The sequence below is a fragment of the Falco rusticolus genome, chromosome Z, assembly GCF_015220075.1.
Source record: "Falco rusticolus isolate bFalRus1 chromosome Z, bFalRus1.pri, whole genome shotgun sequence".
Lineage (NCBI taxonomy): Eukaryota > Metazoa > Chordata > Aves > Falconiformes > Falconidae > Falco > Falco rusticolus.
The window spans coordinates 40070452-40089582 of record NC_051210.1 but is presented as its reverse complement, the minus strand read 5'-3'; the positions used below and the strand labels follow the sequence as shown (position 1 = coordinate 40089582).

At 39.1% G+C, this 19131-nt stretch overlaps 1 protein-coding gene across 5 annotated transcripts in view; it reads right to left on the bottom strand.

The window, feature by feature from the left end:
- The window catches only part of PTCH1 (patched 1), a 74653-nt gene that overhangs the window by 33816 nt on the left and 21706 nt on the right, over positions 1-19131 (bottom strand). For 4 of the 5 annotated variants that reach the window (XR_005101923.1, XM_037373739.1, XM_037373737.1 and 1 more), the window contains exons 3-12: positions 11047-11236; positions 9675-9744; positions 9462-9553; positions 7814-8012; positions 7059-7180; positions 5758-5905; positions 4854-4985; positions 4396-4551; positions 3672-3770; positions 2192-2317 (exon numbers count right to left, since the gene is read on the bottom strand). Coding sequence is in view for 4 of the 5 variants with exons in the window: in XM_037373739.1 (XP_037229636.1) it covers positions 2192-2317; positions 3672-3770; positions 4396-4551; positions 4854-4985; positions 5758-5905; positions 7059-7180; positions 7814-8012; positions 9462-9553; positions 9675-9744; positions 11047-11236 (1334 nt within the window). In the remaining variant the exon portion in view is untranslated. The remainder of the gene's footprint in view (positions 1-2191; positions 2318-3671; positions 3771-4395; positions 4552-4853; positions 4986-5757; positions 5906-7058; positions 7181-7813; positions 8013-9461; positions 9554-9674; positions 9745-11046; positions 11237-19131) is intronic. The other variant, XM_037373738.1, reaches the window with a different exon arrangement.

Below are 19131 nucleotides of genomic sequence, written 5' to 3'. Positions count from 1 at the left end.
TTACCTGGTGAAGCCAGGCAAAGCAAGTAATAGATGTTCCTTTCTAAGAACAAAGCATGTTATTTTAGTGGTTCCTAACTTATATACATATCAGTTATATATATTGCTTTAGCATCAATAAATCTTCATTACAGGTCTCCAGCTGCCCTTTTTTTGCATGCCTTTCCATCTCTTATATACATATAAGGCGTTACTACATGCAAGCAAAGACAAATTACAGAGGCGTGTGAGAAAAGATTGAGCAATTCAAACATTAATTTCTGGACACTAAAATGTTCCTACACATAGATTCCATATTAATCACTGCCTTAAAAAGGACTTTGATCATGACGAATTATTCTGAATAATATTAACATGTTCATACATGAGTATGTTGAAATCTCACTAGAAACTTTTTGTTTGTCATTTTGCTATGCAGATTTCATTTTCTGAACTTTCAGTGACTCAGTGTACAGTATGGCAGCAGGCAAAAAGAAGAGTCTTTAGGAAAGGTATAGTTAACTTCTACTCTGATTACAGTAACAATTCTAGCTGTTATATGTCTCCACATATGTTCCAAAGGCACCCTGTCATGGTCTGATGTGAAGAGTGAGAACAGAGAAAGGCGGAGCAAAATTTGATCAGATAAGAAAGAATTAATTTTGGTGGCTCCCCCTCAACAGCTTAGCCATGAGATTATGACAAAATGGCCCACCTCTGGTGAGTACTTTTTATGAGATTCATTTAGTCTGAGGGCAACTTCTGTAAAGACAGGTATGACAAAACCCGACAAAAGAATCCTTCTCTGATTCCTAGTGAAGATCTCCAGTATCCTGTTAGCTGTTTAAGGTACATGTTGAACGTCTGAAATTGGGCCACAGATTTAGGATACATGAATAACTTCCAACAGAAGAAATGTTACACTCCTTCACACACATATCGACACAGGTCTTTGCCATAAAATAAAACAATTCACTGTCACATCACTTGTCAGAAGAGACATCTAGTTTTTGGCAAATCAGCATTGCTAAATACTGCTAATCATTCAGGACTAAGGATCTAGTTTTAGTTGCCACAGACATTTGCTGAACAATGCAGAAAGCCAATGAAGCTTTTACTTTCTCTATTATTCACTACCGAATTGCCTAATAAGAAGGCAATAGTAAAGAAATTATTAATGCTTATTGGTAATGTAACTGCAATTGCAAACAGTTTACCATTTTACAGCTTAATGCAAGCACACTCAAATCTCTGAAAACAGCAGTAACTGCCACATGTATTAAGAAAAAGCACAGCCCTTGCTTCCTCTGGATAGCCAAGGGCTCTCTGGATAGCCAAGGGCTCAAGGAGAATGAAAAATGATTGGAGAACCAGACTACAGCAGGAAGAAAATGACTACTGAAAAAGTACAGTTTGCCTGCTCTGCACCAAGGTCAGACAGTGCCATAAATTGCTTGTGTCAGGAGAGAAGCTCCCAAAGCTTTCTCCAAAGAGCCCCTGCTTTTAGAAGAAAGTTTTCTCCAGCATCCTTAGTATTTCATATTCCTGAAGGTGTATTGGTGTTATTATCACAAACAAATATAAGAAGACAAAGAGAGAAAAGGAGAGCCAGTGACACAGGGTTCAGCACATAAAATTCACATTTTCTTTCAAAGCAGTTGGAATTCTTGGAAGTCTTCTCCAAGTTTGCTAAAATGACATTGGGAGTAAGGCAGTACAAACCACTGCAGTAATAGTATGGAAAATGCGTATTTGCTGCTGTCACTGCACTTTTTTAATAGTTTTTAAGGGCAGCAAATGAGACAAATACAAATGAAAGAATTAAATTCCTACTGAGTAATGTTACAGTACACACTATGGTACTGTCTACTCCTCTCAACTTAAGAATGCGTATCTTTCTGGAGACTTGTTTCTTCTTAGTTGCATACATCTTGGTTTTTTTGCACTCAACGCAGCTGTGATGGGACGGCGTATTCTTTCACCTGCTAACAGGATGCAAGAGACTCATTTCCATGAGAAATGGGAGGAGCAGAATCCAGGACAGACAGCAGTTGTTATTACCCAGATCTATGGTAAACAGCGGCCACATACTGGTTCAGTGAACTGCAGCAGCATTAAACACAGACTTTAACACTACCACTAACTGGTATCATCACTGGCCTTCCATGATAGGACCATGCGAAAGAGCTAACAAAACAGCGTGTAAACTTACTTGGAGTGAAAATGCTCGTAAAGCAGGAATAGGGATTAAGGCAGCCATAAAGAAAGCAGTAACATTGCTGATAGATGTAAGGGCTACACTTGCCCCTGTTCGCTTCAAACATTCACCTGTTCTGTCCTGCAAAACAAGTGACTCATCTTAGAAGTCAAGCAAATAAAGTGATGTCCTGCAAACAAAGGAGTCATTCTACAGATACAACACGGTAACAGTGAAAAATTATTACAGTGAAACTCTGAATACAAGTGTGCATTTGAGAGCACGTGAGAATAAGCAATATACTAAGTAAACTGTTCAGGAGAAAAGCAGATGACACATGAAGTGCTCAAGTTTTTTGAGGGCTGAAAACATTATCAAAGCTGATTCTACCTTCAGAACACAAAACTAAATCAGTACTGACATTTTATCAAATACATCCGTAATTAAGTACGATGTATTTTCTACCAGTGCAGTCACTTGGTGTTCTCATTTTTCAGACAAAAAAAGCATGTATTAACAGCACAGGGGCATAACATAGCTACACATCTTGAAGACGTATGTAAGAAAACAAAAACCAACCTAAACCCCAGGGACCACACACAAGAAGTGCAGAGAAAAACCATGATAAACACATGACCCTTTCCCAACCCAACAAGCTATTTTGAAGCATATGGAGGTTATAGTAGAGTGAGGTTGTGGTGGCTGCATGCCAGACCAGCTGGAAAGAGCACATGGAAGACATTGCCTGTACAAAATAGAATGGGCAAATATACATTGCTTTTAAACAGTTTGTACTTCGGATATGAAACTTTGGACTGAGGGTAAAAAGGTCAATAAAAGGAAAGGATCATAAAAGTGACGACACCTTAGATTTCATAACATTAATACATTATGTACGCTTTGAAATGTCATGGTCAATTATAAACATCAGAAAAGTAAAACAGAAAAATATTCAAAATAAATTTAAGACCATAGCAAATAAGTGAAGGTAACAGTTGATAGAGATAAAAATAAATGTTTCCTTTCTAAGCTGTCCTCCTTCTCTTTCTTTTCACCTTAACATTTTTGGTTTCTTCCATTAAAATAATTCTATCACTTAATTGTCAGACTTATATTGCAGTTTGTTCCTAAATTTAGATCAACTTTCGCAGAAATTTTGGGCAGAATTTAGATTATGTAAATTAGCCTTTATATGATAGCTATAAATCAAAATTTCAAGACAAAATAAATCTAAGAAACTATTAAAAAAAAAAAGCCTAACAGACTGTGAACATTCCAAAACATTCTAGGATCACATGTATTGCCCATTGTTTCCAATTTTGACAGAAATACAAATTTCCAGACCCTAGGAAAGCCTACTGAGGAAAAAAGTGGGGTTTTAAAATCATTATTAATTAATTCTGGATACAGTTATCTTTTACTATATGGAGCTTTTTTTTTTTTTTTTTTTTTTTTTTTTTTTTAAATCTTCCCAAAATCCCCATTTTGTCATTACCTCAAATGGAATTCTCTTATTCTGCCCTGTTTCGCTAAATGCATGTGCCAGAAGGAAAACATCATCTACACCAACTCCAAGAGCAAGAAAAGGCAAAACCTTGGGGGAGAAACAAAACAAACAAAAACCAGTAAGTTTTTTTTAATGATCTTCCATGCAGCTAGCCATTAAATGGCTAATTAAAGCACCTTTTACATTACACTGTACACAAATCCAAGGGTAAAATGAAAATCAAAAGGATGCAATACAGCTGTTAACTTTTATTCTGGAATACTGCTGAGAAGCTTGCAGTGTACCATTTACAGGTACAAAATCTCATCAAAAGTAATTCAAGTTTTGGGTTGACAAAGAATATCTGATATTAATTCAAGTTATATTCAAAACATTTTCAGAATTTGAACATCCTGATATACTCAGACGTAAAGATAAAATTTGCAGCTTCTTATGTATAACTAGATACTTTCACTCATATTGGGACACATAAAAATCAAGTAACGCAGAATGCAGGAACTATACAAACTACACAACACCTGCCTTTTTTAATATCAATTGGTAGCATGATCACTTAATTTCTTACAGCATATAGCTATGAAATAGGAGAAAGGCACAAGTAAAAATCTAGAGCCAAAATACTTCTGCAGCTTTTTCCCCCTTAAGTTTCAGTTGTGTTCATTTACCAACAGAGTACTTGTAATTTAATAGCAGACTTGTGCCTCCTAAATACCTGAGTTGTGGCAGCATTAAAGGAAATTCCAATCAATGAGCACAGGCCCAATCCTGCAGCCACTGAGAGTGCAACCAACAAGACTCCTGCCAGCCCCACGGCACCCTGAGACTTGGCACAGTCCCACCGCAGCATTGTTAAACAGGCGTAGGCAAGCTGAAGCAAGGGGGGGAGGGGAAGGAGTTGGAGGGGAAAAAAGCAAAATATTAGAATGGATTATTCTTTAACAGCTCTCTCTCCCCACCCAAAATACACATCCTTACAAATATTTTTAAATAGAATAGACACATCACAGATGTTACACTGAGGAACAGGTGACAAGTCTGAAGCAAAAGTCTACAAAATGTAGTTTTTATTTTAAGTATGCCTAAAATGTTCTGGACTACTGACAGGTAACAAAGCAGATACTTAAGCCCTGCTCTACTACCAGAGAAAATGAAATAGATTCATTTTATTACCATTAACAAGTAGCCACTTGCTACTCTGATAACACTGACATCAGAAAATGACTTCAGGATGTCATCCAGAGTGGTTGTAGTAAAGGAGAGCACTTTCTGAGTAGAGTTTTGTGCAACACTTTGATGAACAACCTATGAAAAGAAAAATAAAACTTGGTGTAACTAAAGAAAAAAAACATTACTATCTTCTACAGCACATATCTGAAATCAACTACTTTTGTGTTCATGTTCCTGCAAAAGCCCACACCCTACACAGAGATGATGCTGACACTACACCAATGTGTTTTGTAATTATTTCTTGCAAGCTACTGATTATCAGACAAGAATATGCATCCTTCAGGAACAGCTACTGCATTCCCAGGCCATTCTAAACATCTAACTTGAAACCTCTTCTCGTAACTTCATCATGGCTATGCTGCAGCACGTATTCTGCCTCTAACCCAAGGCCAGGGATCTCTTTGGAGCGTTCCTCTTTCCTCTGCTTGACCATTCCCAGAGGTCAGAAGCAGTGCAGCAGCAGTCAGCACTTGGGACATGGAGACCAGGCACAGTCACATAGCCTCCCCATCCTGGCTGCCACTGGGAGAGCAGCCCATGGCTTCTAATGCTTTCCAAACACCTTTAGAATAACCACACTAATCAAAAGCTTTTAAATTCCAGCTAGGTCTTTGGTTCGTTCTCAGTCCCAGAGAGCAAGGAGCAAAGCCTTCATGGCTTCTTGTATGTGACTAAGCAAGCAGTTTCTTAATTGGAGTGGGAGGAAATCAGCTTAAAAACTGGGAGGCAATGATTCAGCTCTGGTTTAAGCATCTTCCTTGAAAAAATATTGTAAAAAGCTGTGACAGAAAGCAGTGGATCTTAACAGGACTTTATAGTATGGTATCTACATTATTTTCAGTTTTACCTCAACATACATCCTCTGCCAGGCTTCTAGAATTGCTGCCGCCTTATCCTCATTCCAGTTGATATGTGAAACATATTCATACCCCTTGAAGTGCTCATACATTTGCTTAGGAGTCATTAACTGAAACATGGTCTGCAAAGCCTGGGCACTGTGGTATGGAAAGAAGAGAGAGGAGGAAGAGGCATAAAATGAGTATTTTCAAGAAATTATCTTCACGGCATCAAGTCCCAAACAAGACCCTAAGAAGAGCCTGCATGGGTTCTTTATTTTATAGGGCACATGTTTGTATTAAAATTTAACAGAGTACAATTACTCCACCGTGTATTTAGTGCAGCTGTACTGATCTATGCAGTACTGAGGCTAAATCTGGTTTCACTGAAACTAATGAGAGTTTTGCCATTATTTTCAATAGGATCAGTTTCAGGAGCAAAGAATGTAACCTACAAATCAGTTATAAAGATCATGATTGATAGACAGGTTGCTGTGAGGATGCCATAGAAATGGTTATTCCTACAAGATCTTGCAAATGCTGTTGGCAATTTGTTATTTGAAGACATTGGTCTTTTTCACCTCTCGGAAAGAAATGCCAGATTAATGTCCTGATGCCTGACAAGCTGTGAGGAGTACACATTGGCAATAACTATCCATCCTGAGTTTCCACAGTATGCAACTGTATCCAACAATTTTAGAAGCTTAAGGAACTATGTTATCTTTCACTAAAAAGATATGCTTTGGCTGCTTGTTGAAAGACTTATTAGTGTTAAGTGTGAATGCAGAAAAGGTCAAAATTCATATTAAAAGCCTGAAACCAAGGTGTTTGTTTCTCAAAACAGTATTCAAGATATAGGGACATAAAAATAGACTTTTGTCTACATTGAGCCTGAACAAAAAGTTCAGTGGAGATTTTGGAATTCTGAGAGAAGTCAAATGAGTGTGCACATTATCCAAGTTATTTTTTCCCCTTTTTCCTTTGATCATATTTCGAAACATGATCAAAGGTGTTCAGTGCTTTTCAATACTTTACACACACATTCTAAACAACAAAGTTGCCAGGAAAAAGATTTCTTTCTGAACAACGTACACTATCATTCTGAGATCAGAAGCAAGAAGCGATGACGCCTCCTTAGATTTAAACTATCTAATCACTCCTTTAAATTGTGTTGTCTTGAGGCATGTCCTCCTAAACCGGGACTCATTAAGACACATGAAAGGCAGTAATTTTGCATGATCCTCCCACTATGCCCCAAAACCCAAATTCTAACAATGAAAAACTTTAAAATTTTCTTTAAGCATTTGTTTACCTGACAAGTTTACCAGAACTGTTCTTGACTGTACCACCAATAATTAACTCCTCCTGCCAATGCATGTATTTTCTTGACAGTCCATAGCATCCACCACTCAAAAAGAAGGCCACATCAAGAGGCTAGAAGAAGTTATAAAGAAGGAATTAATCAGTTTCATAACCTTAGACAAACTCATACCCTAAGTCAACGCCCAGCGTACTGCAATAATGGATATTAAAGACAATCTAGGAGGTCTACAAAGAGAAACGTGTTCAACAAATCAAGTTGAATAAATCAGCCAGATACTTGTTGGCCAGAAGGCAATTTCTCCAAAGCCTGATGTAATTGATAAAGGGACACATCAAATTGGGGCCCACGCCTTCAAATTCTTCACAAAACCCAACAAAACTGGCTCTGCACGAAGGAAAGCTTTGCTGCGTAAGTATATAGCAGCAGCTGTATTCCAGCAGTGGCTATGTCTGACACATCAGGTTTGCTGAAATGCCACATCACCACATTGCCATACCCAGCCAGTAGCTGACAACTGCACTCTAACCATAAATACGCAGGATTAAGCACTGCATCACAGAATGAGGGAAAGTTGATGACTGTGGGCTAACAGCATATAACAGGAACAGAAAAATGACATTATTCAAGAATACAAACTATATATTGCTTGGTAGAAAATGGTACCTTCCTCACCCCTCTGTGACCTCCCCCCCGCCACCTTGGCCTCCCTTTGAAAAGATATGCACAAGGACAAGCAAACTTACTTTGGTGGAATTTTTATTGGGAGCTGTGATTGGGCAATCAGGATCAGCAGGATTCAGGCAAGGTCGATCCATATAACCATGACCAACCTCTGCTTTATTCAGCATTTCTTCCCAGCTCTCCACTTGGTAGTTTATTTTCTTTAACTCTTCCAGGAATTCTAAGGGGTCAAAGTTGATCCACTGCAAAGGAGGCTTTCCTCTGCAAGAGAAACCAGGAGAAAATAACACACACAAAAAAGACAAAAGAAGCACTGAAACAAACATAATTTTCAAATTCATACTTGCACAAATAATTGAGTTATTAACTCTGTTACAAGTTAAAACCTTTCCTGGTAAGGTTGTTTCATAGAATGTAAGGCATGTTTTAATTAGATTTGTTTATGTACTTTTCTTGCAGCCCAGTTGTGATTTTATCAAAAATACTCAGTTCTTACAAAGTTATTGTATAAAATGGAATATTCACAAGTTAAAAATACTTCCATTTACAAGCAAAGCAAAACAAATCATCAAGCACCTAAATAACAAAAAAGCAGCCAACTGCTGCTTCAAAGAATTAGGGGGGGAGGGGAGAGGGAAAGAAGAGAGGGGGCTGAGGAAAGAAAGCTTTTCTCATAGTATCAGATTACTTCTTGCTAGTCTAATAATCATCTTGCAAATGTAATCAATCAATATAACTGATCTTTGTTTATCTATAACAATACTGGGCTCCTTCAAATGCCCTGGCAGCTTGACTATCAACCATCAAGCTTTCCAGCTACCATGGCTGTCACCAGTATCACTGTCACATCTCCCACCCCCCACTTCTGAATTTGTGATGTTGACAGACTAGAAAGGCTTTTGGCTGCCTTATTCTGTGGTTCAAACCACACTGTATCTGCTTAACCAGGCTTAAGCCATTATTCCAAATCTCCCAACCAGAAAACACAAACCCCCTTATTTCCCCATCTAAAACTGTACACTAAAGGTTAGGAGATGGCCATTGCAAATTGCGTTTACAGAGACATGCAAACCAGGACAGAAACAATAACTCAAATGCTAACTCTTGCATAATTAACAGAAAATGCCTTCACAAAGATTAACAATTAACTCTTTAAAGGATTCAGAGCATATAATATCACAGTTGTAAACTGCGAGAAACCACCCATAAAAGAGGCTATATGGTTTCTTTAATGATCTCATAAGCAAAGGATTTGTTCTTTATTCCTTAGGAAGACTTGACATTTAACCCAATACATCTTCTTACGTATAAAATGCTCAGCCAATCGATAGTTTTGTATTTTTTTAGGGGGGAGAAGGGGAACAAACAAAAAAAAAAAACCCCACCAGAAACAAGCCTATTTCAGGGTGGGAGGCATAAAATTCTTAAAGCTTGAATTCAGAATTTACATTCTGTTTTGCATGCTAGCAGAACAGGAAAAATAACATAGGATCTAAATTAATGCCTACAAATCATCTCTTAGAAACAGGAAAATCGTTGTTCAATGAAAAAAAATTCCATGCATATTTTCTGTAGAGACCCCATACTTTTCTCTTTTATTCTTCTGTTAAACCAGAATCTAAATAAACAATGGGAATGCAACTGAAAAATCATAGAGTTAATACAATTAAAATCAGTCAGACCAAAAAGTTACAAAAAACCCATGCTTACAATAGATAGGCAGTTCCTGACTGTAGCTTTGCTCCCTCCCAGAAGCAGTCCAATGGAGTGATAATTAAGCAAGGATAAAGGTATTCTATGATCTATGAAAATGAGAAAGGAGAAAAACTCAGTTAAACTAGAATGTAGTCAAAAGCAGCACAGGCTGAATCATGAGAACACACAAATCTTATTTTAACTTAACTAAATGCCTGCTACGCATACCTGGTCCATATAACCTGCCTCTGTGATGAGTTCTCCTGATTTATAACACAAATGTTCCAATTTCCACTGTCTGTAAGAAATGTAAAAAACAAATGTTTTTTTCTTTTGCACAACTACTGCAAAGTTATTTTAAAAATTTAACAGACATTTAAAATTGCAACTCATAAATATATTGGCCTCAATCAGCAAATCATCAAGAAAGGCAAATGTTATTCAGCATAGTAATAATACATCTCACAAAAAAAAAAAAAGCAAAGGCCTTTCTTTTTGTAGTTACAGACTAGACATTTGTTTCAGTTATTCTCACATTCTCTGTAAAACTCATTAAAAGTAATGGAGCTGCTTTTGGATGTACAGGCTAGTCAACACATTTTAAAGGGGCAGAAAGCCATCTTTGTATAAATGAGACTGCTTGTGACTTAAGATAACATTCAGTGACACACGTGAGAGAGAACCCAGATCCAGCTCAGATGACTAGAACATTCCCAGCTGGCCCACATACGTGGGAGAGAAGAAACCATTAAGATTTCTGCCTGCCTTTTTCACCTGTCTTACAACTTCCACTGCCATGCCTTCTAATGCCTAGACAAAGCAGGAGCCAAGTAAAAGGATAACTAGAGCCTTGGCATTAGTAGACTGAGACATCCGTTGGATGTGGTGAAAGATGGGGTTTCATGCCTTGCAGGCAGCATCCCTAGGCACATCACCATGTAAGCAGTAACACTGAAGGAACCACTTTTCAGGAAGATATCTCATTAGCCTAAAGCTGGTACTTCCTGAGGTGCACATTTATTGGTTTTTTGTTGGACAACATACAACTCCCAACCTTCAGTATGTGCACACAGACACTGTGAGGGCCAACTCTGTTAACATCTGTTATTAAACACCTGTTATTCCACTCACTGCCATTTCTCACACACCTGCATTTCTCCCTTATATCCGAACTATTGGAAGGATAGCAACCCGTGCCGCTGTTCAGTGATTATGTACCTCATGGTGGTGTCAGCGACTGAACTCAACTCTAATGTGGAAGGAGTTTCAATGTTAGGAATCCCATTCATAAGACCCTATGTCCAAGAGCACAGACTAACTCCTCTTAACCAAGAGAGATGCTGGACACTGCAGCACTGCTCATAGGTATAACTCAGAATCAATTCCAACACCACTTATCCCATTTTATTTGCTAAAAGCCAACTTGTCACTGCTATCATGCCACAACATCCACTACCAGAAACCAGTGACATTCAAATCAAAACACAGTCATAAGGGAAAGGCTCTGCAGTGCTAACCATTTAAAAATACATGGAGGAAAGCATGTGCCCCCTTCTTAGCTCTCACAGATGATGAAGCAAACTTTTGCTTTTCCCCTTACCTGTTGTACATATAGACATGTACTCTGCTGGCCTGAAGCGCAGAGTCAAGGTGCTGTCGGAGTGCCTCTGTTGTTAGTACATTAGCACCATCTTCCTGTGGAGTCTGGATCATGAGCTGGGGGTTAAACATGGCCTCTTCTCCAATCTTCTGCCGTGTGTAATTTAACTCCTGACTCACTCGTCCACCAACTGATGGATAAACATCAACAGCTTCGTATTAGGCAGTAACTGCTTATTCTGGATTCACTTGATGAGCATTCTCCAGTCAGAAAAACTTGACCACCTGCATGGACTATTCTGTCTCAAACTGATCACAGTGTAACTCTAAAACTAGTAACAGCTGCATTGTAACACTGCAACAAAACCCATATTCCTCATTCAAATACCATTGCCTCTGCTGCAGTAAAACACTGATACATAAACTGGAACCTCAAACACTTTTTTCTACATTATAACCAATACCCCCTATGTAAAAATTAAAAAAAGAAAAGCCTTTTCCTTGCAGACCAGACCAAATCCTATGTTACAATTTCTTACACTTGTATAAACAGTCTGCTGCAATAGCACATTTCAAGATAAATGGCTTAATTTACACTCTTCTAAATAATTGGCAAAGGCAGAAGAAGAATGTTTCTCTTCAGTTAAAAAAAGGGACAACGGAAAGACTAAGTGAGCATGAGTACTTCTTTCAGCCTTAAAGAAAAAAGAAAAATACCAAATTTGTATAAAGATACACAGTTTTGAGCACAACAGAAAGGACTGTCTACAGCTAATTTACCCCAGTGGTCTGGTACCTGTATAGCACGCTGCGACACACGAGATCACTCATGCTCAGCATCTGTCTTTAAACCCACATGAGCAGAACCGTGTGCTCCATATTAAAACATGGGCGGGGGGAGAAAAGGAAAAAAGGCAAAGGGAGACTGCAGAGTCGATGGGCTCTAGAGGGAGCTATATTCAATTTGCCTTGCCAGAAAATATTACATAAAAGTGGAAAATTATCTTCCCTCTTACAAAAAAAGCATTCAGCTAGAGTTCATACACTTTCTATAACCTCCCCTGTAGTCTCTCTAGCAAATGCATATGGGAGGCAGGGTCAATTAATTCAGCCCATTAGCTGAATCAAGACTACATCCAGATGAGGCAGAGAAGAATACCACCAACATGTTGTTTCCATCTCTTACAATTTATTACCTTTATTGCTCTGCTAAGTCCAAGCTACAGACTCGTCTGATTTGTTACATTTTTTTCAGTCCTAGTCAGCTTGGCACTGGTGATCTGAATTACTGCCAAAGTTTAGTTCTGTAACAGTGTGAACAGAAATTAGGCATGTACATCTATCTCTCCCTAGGCCATTCAACAGAAGACTGGTCTGTAACCAGTTGGCAGTGTGGGAGATAATGTTCCCAAGCCTGAACAGGGACACACTTTTTCAATCACTTGGGCCCTCAACCCACCCGTAACTACCCTGGGGCTCAAAGGACCACCAGGCAAGAAGCTGGGACCCTGCATTGATAAAGCTGTCAGAACGAGACCCTCAACAATTAAACCACAGTCATTCTGGCACAGAGCATTGCTTTCTCATTTAAGAATTCTTTGAAGAAAGAAATGTTTCCACAACACACTCTATTTTTTCAGCCTGTCACATGTGGCATTACATCCTTCATACCAAGTAGCAGTGACCCGCTCACAGTAAGAAAAAAATAAAAATCAAAGTGCAACTTTCTTACCTAGTCCCTTTATAACTCTGAACATCCCTCTTACTACTGTGAGAGAACATACAATCCTTGAGACTGCCTATGTGTTGTAACAAAAAGCTATTGTTAATTTTTATCAAGAATTAAATCCTAGAAATTTCACTTATCAGGCTCACGTTCATGCTCATTGTCTTTCTCCATCAACCAGTAGTCTATGGTATGCTAATAAATTTTGCTTCATCTTACTGGAATATGAGGTGGGGGTAAGGGTGCAGAGTTATCTAATCTGTATGTCCTGGAACCAGAGCTTTCTTTTGCAGCCCTTTACACTACAAGTGCTTCCAAAGACAAAATGTCCTCTCCCTCTTTTGTGTCTCAGCGCCAGCCGAGACAATAAAGCCCCAATTTTATGAGGACTGTGGAGCCTACCATAAACTTCTGCTCCTGGTACTATATTCTATCCCATTCCACCACCACCACCACCCCCTTTCCTTTTTAATTTAGTCAGGACTTGAACCAACAAATCATACTTCATTCAAGACAAAGGGCAGCATTCCTATCTCTGCTGAAAGTGACCAACTGTTTACTATCAACAGAAATGATTGCTTCCTAATCAAGGTCCTGTCAAACCACATTAACTTCACTGAACAAGGCAGATTTAGCTAATCAAAATTGCATCACACAAGTCAGTCATCAGAACAGAAGGTAGTTTCTTCCTTTTTAACATTCAGAACAGGAATAGCAAAACCACCCAAGAAGGCAGGCGCACACTCCAGAACCCAGCAGCAGATCTGCTCTACATTCTTCTTAAGGCATTACACCATTTAATTATTTCTTTGGTGGGTCCATTATGTACATTTATTCAGCTAAATAGTGTAAAGATAGCTCCATAGGCAAATGTAGATAGGTAAAATAAATTATAAATGTAGATTGCAGAGGAAAATTCTGACTGTGAAAGTCAGATCATGTGAAAACATATGAACAGATGAGAAGCAAATGGATAGATGTATCAGCAGCCTTTCAACATATCAGAAGTACTAAAAAGCAAAAGGGCGGGTGAAAAAAACCTGAAGTTCCTACCAGTTATATTTTCATTTATTTTAATTGAAAGTTTGCAAATATCACTGGACGCTGCCATACACCAGAGATCTTAAGCCCCCAAAATCAGCACAATCATTTGCATATGCACTTTGTAAGAATCAAAGTCTCTTGTTGCCCGCGCCTGCCACTCCCCACCCTCTCCACAGCTGATGCAAAAACCTAGGAAAGAAACCACTAAAAATGTCACTGCGATGTACCTGAAGCCTCTGGCCTCATTGTGCTGAAGATACACAGTACTATGCTCAACACTCACATGCTCTGCAGAAAGTCATTCTTACACTTGCAAGAAAAAAACCAAACAATACAAGCATCATAGTCATCACAGGATTCCCACCCTATAGGACAAATGATGTAATGGAAAAAGCGATCAATGAACAAAATGCTGGTGTTCTGTGTTTTTCCTTTATGGAATCTGCTTTCTTGTATTTTGTGACAGCATTTTACACTCAAAATGCTACAGACTTGAATTGTATGTGTGGCATACAGTACCAATACCTGTCATTTTACTCTGTATCAAAGAGGACTGTTTCACATTCTGGTGACAAAATCCACACATCACTCTCCTCCTTCAATATATCAAAAGCCACTTGATGGCATTCCAGTCCTTTATTACATGATTCTTTATGATCTATGCCTAGATGGCCAGGTTGGTGGCACAAGCTGCCACAAGCCAAAATGCTGATTTAAGTAACAGATCCGTACACTGTCTCATGGCCAGTGGTAATGCAATGCAGCAGTTTGTACCCTATCCTTCCAGCAGCATCACCAGATTCTGGGTGTCTGCCTACTAGAAATGAGGCACTATGTCATCTGTACATTTAGCTAACTTTAAGAAGTTTTAAAAATCACAAGAAAGTAATAACACCAGTGTCCGGGCACCATTTCTCAATATATTAGTTTCTAAGTCTCAAGAACATCTTCGAATGCCAGTGTCCAATATGAGACAGTTTTACTGACAGCATCTTTGTTGTTAAAAAACTATTTTTTCCAAAGAAAAGTGTCTTTCCCTTCCCCCGCTCCCTGATATCCACAGGCTTTCCCTTTTAGCTCTTTGCCAGAACACATGAGATCTGCCTTGAGTAAGTCAGCATGCCATACCACAAAACACAATGCTGCTCTTCCTGAACTTCCCCACCAACTTGAACAGAAGCTGGACAAGGTACTAAATTCTTTGCCCTTCTGAAGGGCCTGAAGAGAGCAGTAATTGTCAGTATGGACGCTGGGTTGCTAAGAACTCTGTAAGGACCACCGTGTCTCCCTCTCCCAAGAGCAATGAACAGCTGTCAGATGGTAACAAGTTTTTAGTGATACTTAACTTGAGGCAGATCTGAACCCATGACCTATAGGTGAAAGGCTCTAGATCCCATTACCAGGCACTGGGGTCACAGTCCCAGTGTTTCAGTCATCACACATTAAAATGATTCCGTGCATCTTGAGTGAGAAGCACCCAGAAAAAAAAACCTGCTTGCCTTTAGTGTACATTTGCACAATACTGATGCACCCCCCAATGACATAAAAGCATAATCATATTTGTTTTCATTGCATAATTTCTGACAGATTTCCTTCTACTGACTTACCTAACAATTTCAAAGTTACTGGGTCATTCAGCTTATACACTCATTTCCACTGCTAATGTCAGTGTCATACCTACACCTTTCTCACCATTAGCATTCAAAATTCACATGACGTTACATTAATTCACTTATAAAGAACTCTGGAATCCACCACTGGGAACTGCAGTCCCTTCCACACTGAGTAGTCTCAGGAATAAGTTAGACCTCTGCTACTAAGAGATCGATCCTAAATCAAACAATGAGTAATAGCCAAAAATCACTGCTTGCTAATTTACTGTCCAGTGGAGCAAATGCATGAAATATTTCTTTCTCAGAATATCTTACAATGTTCCATTTCAGCTTACTGGAATTGCACCACATAGCCTGGGGTTTTGTTATTTTTTTCAGACATGAACACTGTTTCTATTAACCATTCAGCAGTTACCTTGTGCATAACTGTGCAACAAGTAGCTTAATAGAGAGCAAGCTCTTTATTAAAAAACAAAACAAAACATTCCTGAGAGGCGAACACTTGGGATGAAAATGTTTGCCTACCAATGGGAAGGACATACTTTGAGAAACAAAAGCCAGGATTTCCAGAAATACCTACTGGTTTTGGAGCCTAAGTTCTTCTGTGACAAGCTTAGAGTTGCGTGAATGGAGCAAAATTCACTGCAGAACCTCCCTTCGGAAGACTATGGGCTTTAAGGTGTTTCCACATGAGCACTTGTGGGGGAGAAGACATGCTTCTGCTTTGTTTGAGCACCAGCACCTTTTTAATTTTTCCAGGACTTTAAATGCGTAGCGTTAAAGCAATCCAGGCCAACCTTTTGACAGTGATAACTCAAAGCAATAAATTTGTACATCTAATAGTCATGGACACCTCACACAATTTTTCATTTCATCCCTCCAGAAGATGCTGACCCTTTTTGATAAATCATGTGTGTAGATTAGTACTCTTTGCAATGTTTACATTATAGCCTGAGCAACAGCCAATGCAGGCAACCTCTGCAATTTGCAATACCTGTTATCACCACAGCATGAACCAAAGAGAAACAGAAAATAAAAACCCTTTATGACTCAGTAACCACACAAAAATAAAGACTGAGAATAATATCCCAATGTGTTCACCTGAGACAACCTCAAAAAGCAGCGGTGTGCAGAGAAAGACAAGAACAGCCCATACATGCAAGGAGACCAGAAGGCCCCCACTACACAACGCATTCTACCGTGGATGAGTGCTGGGGAAAGCTGAAGGCACCTTGCCTTCTCACCCTTCAGCGCTCTCCCCCTTCCAGGATGGGAACCAGAAAGGGTCCTTGCTTTCATACCTCTCTCCCTGACATCCTAACACAGCCTATCTCCCTTAACTTTGCTGTTAAGGGATTCCTTCTACTCCATTTCGTCACATAATCTCTCCTTGTGCTGTTCCCGTATGCACCTCTATTACACACGTATACAGCTGTTACTCAAAAACTACTTTCAGCCCATTACATTGGTACAGATAAGCCAGCCAGCCACAGTTTTGCCTCCCTGTCCTGATTGCCTACCAAGGATTAGAAATGCTCACACCTGCCACACAGCAGAAGATGGTACCTGATGACACCTGCAACACTATTTTTACGGAGCACAGACCTCATGAGAACAAAACATAGCAGCCAACTACTACTCACACTGCATCAAAACCTCCTCTAAAGAAACTGAGATAAAGAGTTGAAGTTCTTGGCCAATAGGAAGATCACTCTGCTATTGCTGGGCACAGAACAATAATGGCCTTTTGATTTAAAGCTTCCTGTTGCTCTCTAGGGAGTTCCGTCTTCGTGTTCTCTTGGATGTTTGAGCTTGTCTGTGCTGCTCTTTGTCAGCAACAGAATATAGTTTTTCTGCACACAGACAGTATTAGTTAGCATCCTGATAGAAGACCAAGGAAAACAGCACCTTCCTCAGAATTATCATTCTCTAGGCCTGACTGCCAGAGTACAGGAGTAAACTGTTTGCTGGGGGGAAGTGCAAAACACTTACATTGAAATTTAAGTTTAGCCAGTACAAGAAATGGGACACGTTGTCATGTCTACTTCTTTTAAACTTTTAAAATGCTGTCTCCTTGTAGAGGCAGAACTGCTATTGGTTTACATGGTTATTGGCTACCTGCAATGATTTTTTTCTGCTCATTTATTTAACTATGCAAAATAAAGGCTTCATAGGGTGTGACTGAAATAGAGCTACAAGAAAAAGAATATCCTTTGAGAAATGATGAGCTTACAAGAGCTAGAACACAGTGGTAAGCAATCAGCATCTTAAAGAGATTACATGGTCATTCAATAGGCTGTGCAACAGCTCAATGAAAAATTATCATTTTTATCATGTAATTAGACATGATCTATTCCAGCACTGGACTACAGGCAGTCAGAAATTCCATGCTGTGTCTAGCTTTTCTCGAACAGCATTTATTCTGCTGAATACACATATCTGTGTCTGTACAGCTCACATTGAATAGCAATGGTTGTGTCTGGCTAGGTTAAGACAGCCTGCACCCTGCCATCTCCCTTTGCCCTACCGTCTCCTTCCCATTGTCCAGCTGGACAATCTACATTTCTTCTTCTCCGCTACTATAATGTCCAACAAAAGGACACTGTCTATCTAGAATATCATCACATCCAATGTGAAGATTAACCGACTTCAAATCTAGAAAAACACGGTGACCATCTCAACCATTTCTGTCACACTGAGAATTAGGTAACACCAGGTTCTTTGGTTTTCCTTAAAAAATATATTTAAAAAAGCAAAGATAAAAGACTGTTGCCTACAAATGCAAAAAAGTTACAAAAAAAACCCAACACCAAAGCACTTCAAAAGGCTGCTTTTTATCTCCCAAGCCATCATATGATACCAGTTAAGTTACTCCTCACACATGCTGGGGATGGCTCCAGTATTGCTGTTACAAATTTCATTAATGCTGACATGATTATGAATAGCAAAAATAAAAACACACATCAAAGATGGCTTTTCATTCTGTCACAGTTTGACAAAGTTTAGAGCTGTGACAAGGACACAAAGCTGTCTGCATACTCAGGAAGACAGCCCAACAACAGCTGCCTCTACTTGTAGTGGGAAACCTTCCCTACAATTTTAGAAGCCAAAAACTTGTCTTTCTGAAAATCAAACAAAAGCTGTTTTTACATGTATGCATCTCTGTTGCCCATAGGCAGAAAAATATTATTTCTGACTGGGTAAAATAGACAGATTGCTAAAAAGTATTATATTTTTTGATGCATTTCTTGCTTGATACCCCTCTGGGTTGAGAAACTGGAAAAGTGTGGTAAAAAAACCCCAACAAACCAAAATGAACAAATTTAACAGTACAAACTGAAAAAAAAACATGCAAGCAGCTTTGAAATGTACCATAATATACTAAATTGGTACACACAATTCAAACTTTCCAATTAAATAAAAAAAGCAGTAGCGTCTTACTGAGCTGCGACACATGCCCTTGGTAACAGGATATGAGCTGTTCACCTCTGGGTCACTGGTTCTAATCCAGCCAGGAACAATAGTGACCACAAGTTGTTTACCATCTGACAGCTGTTTGCTAGCTAATGTGAAATGAGTTGGTGGTCTCAGTCCATTTCCTAGCAGGCAGGTGTCCATATTATAGAAAACCACCATCACAATTGGCATCCTTGTTGACCAACCCAACAAAGAGACCGAGGAATGAATGGGCATGGAAAGCAAA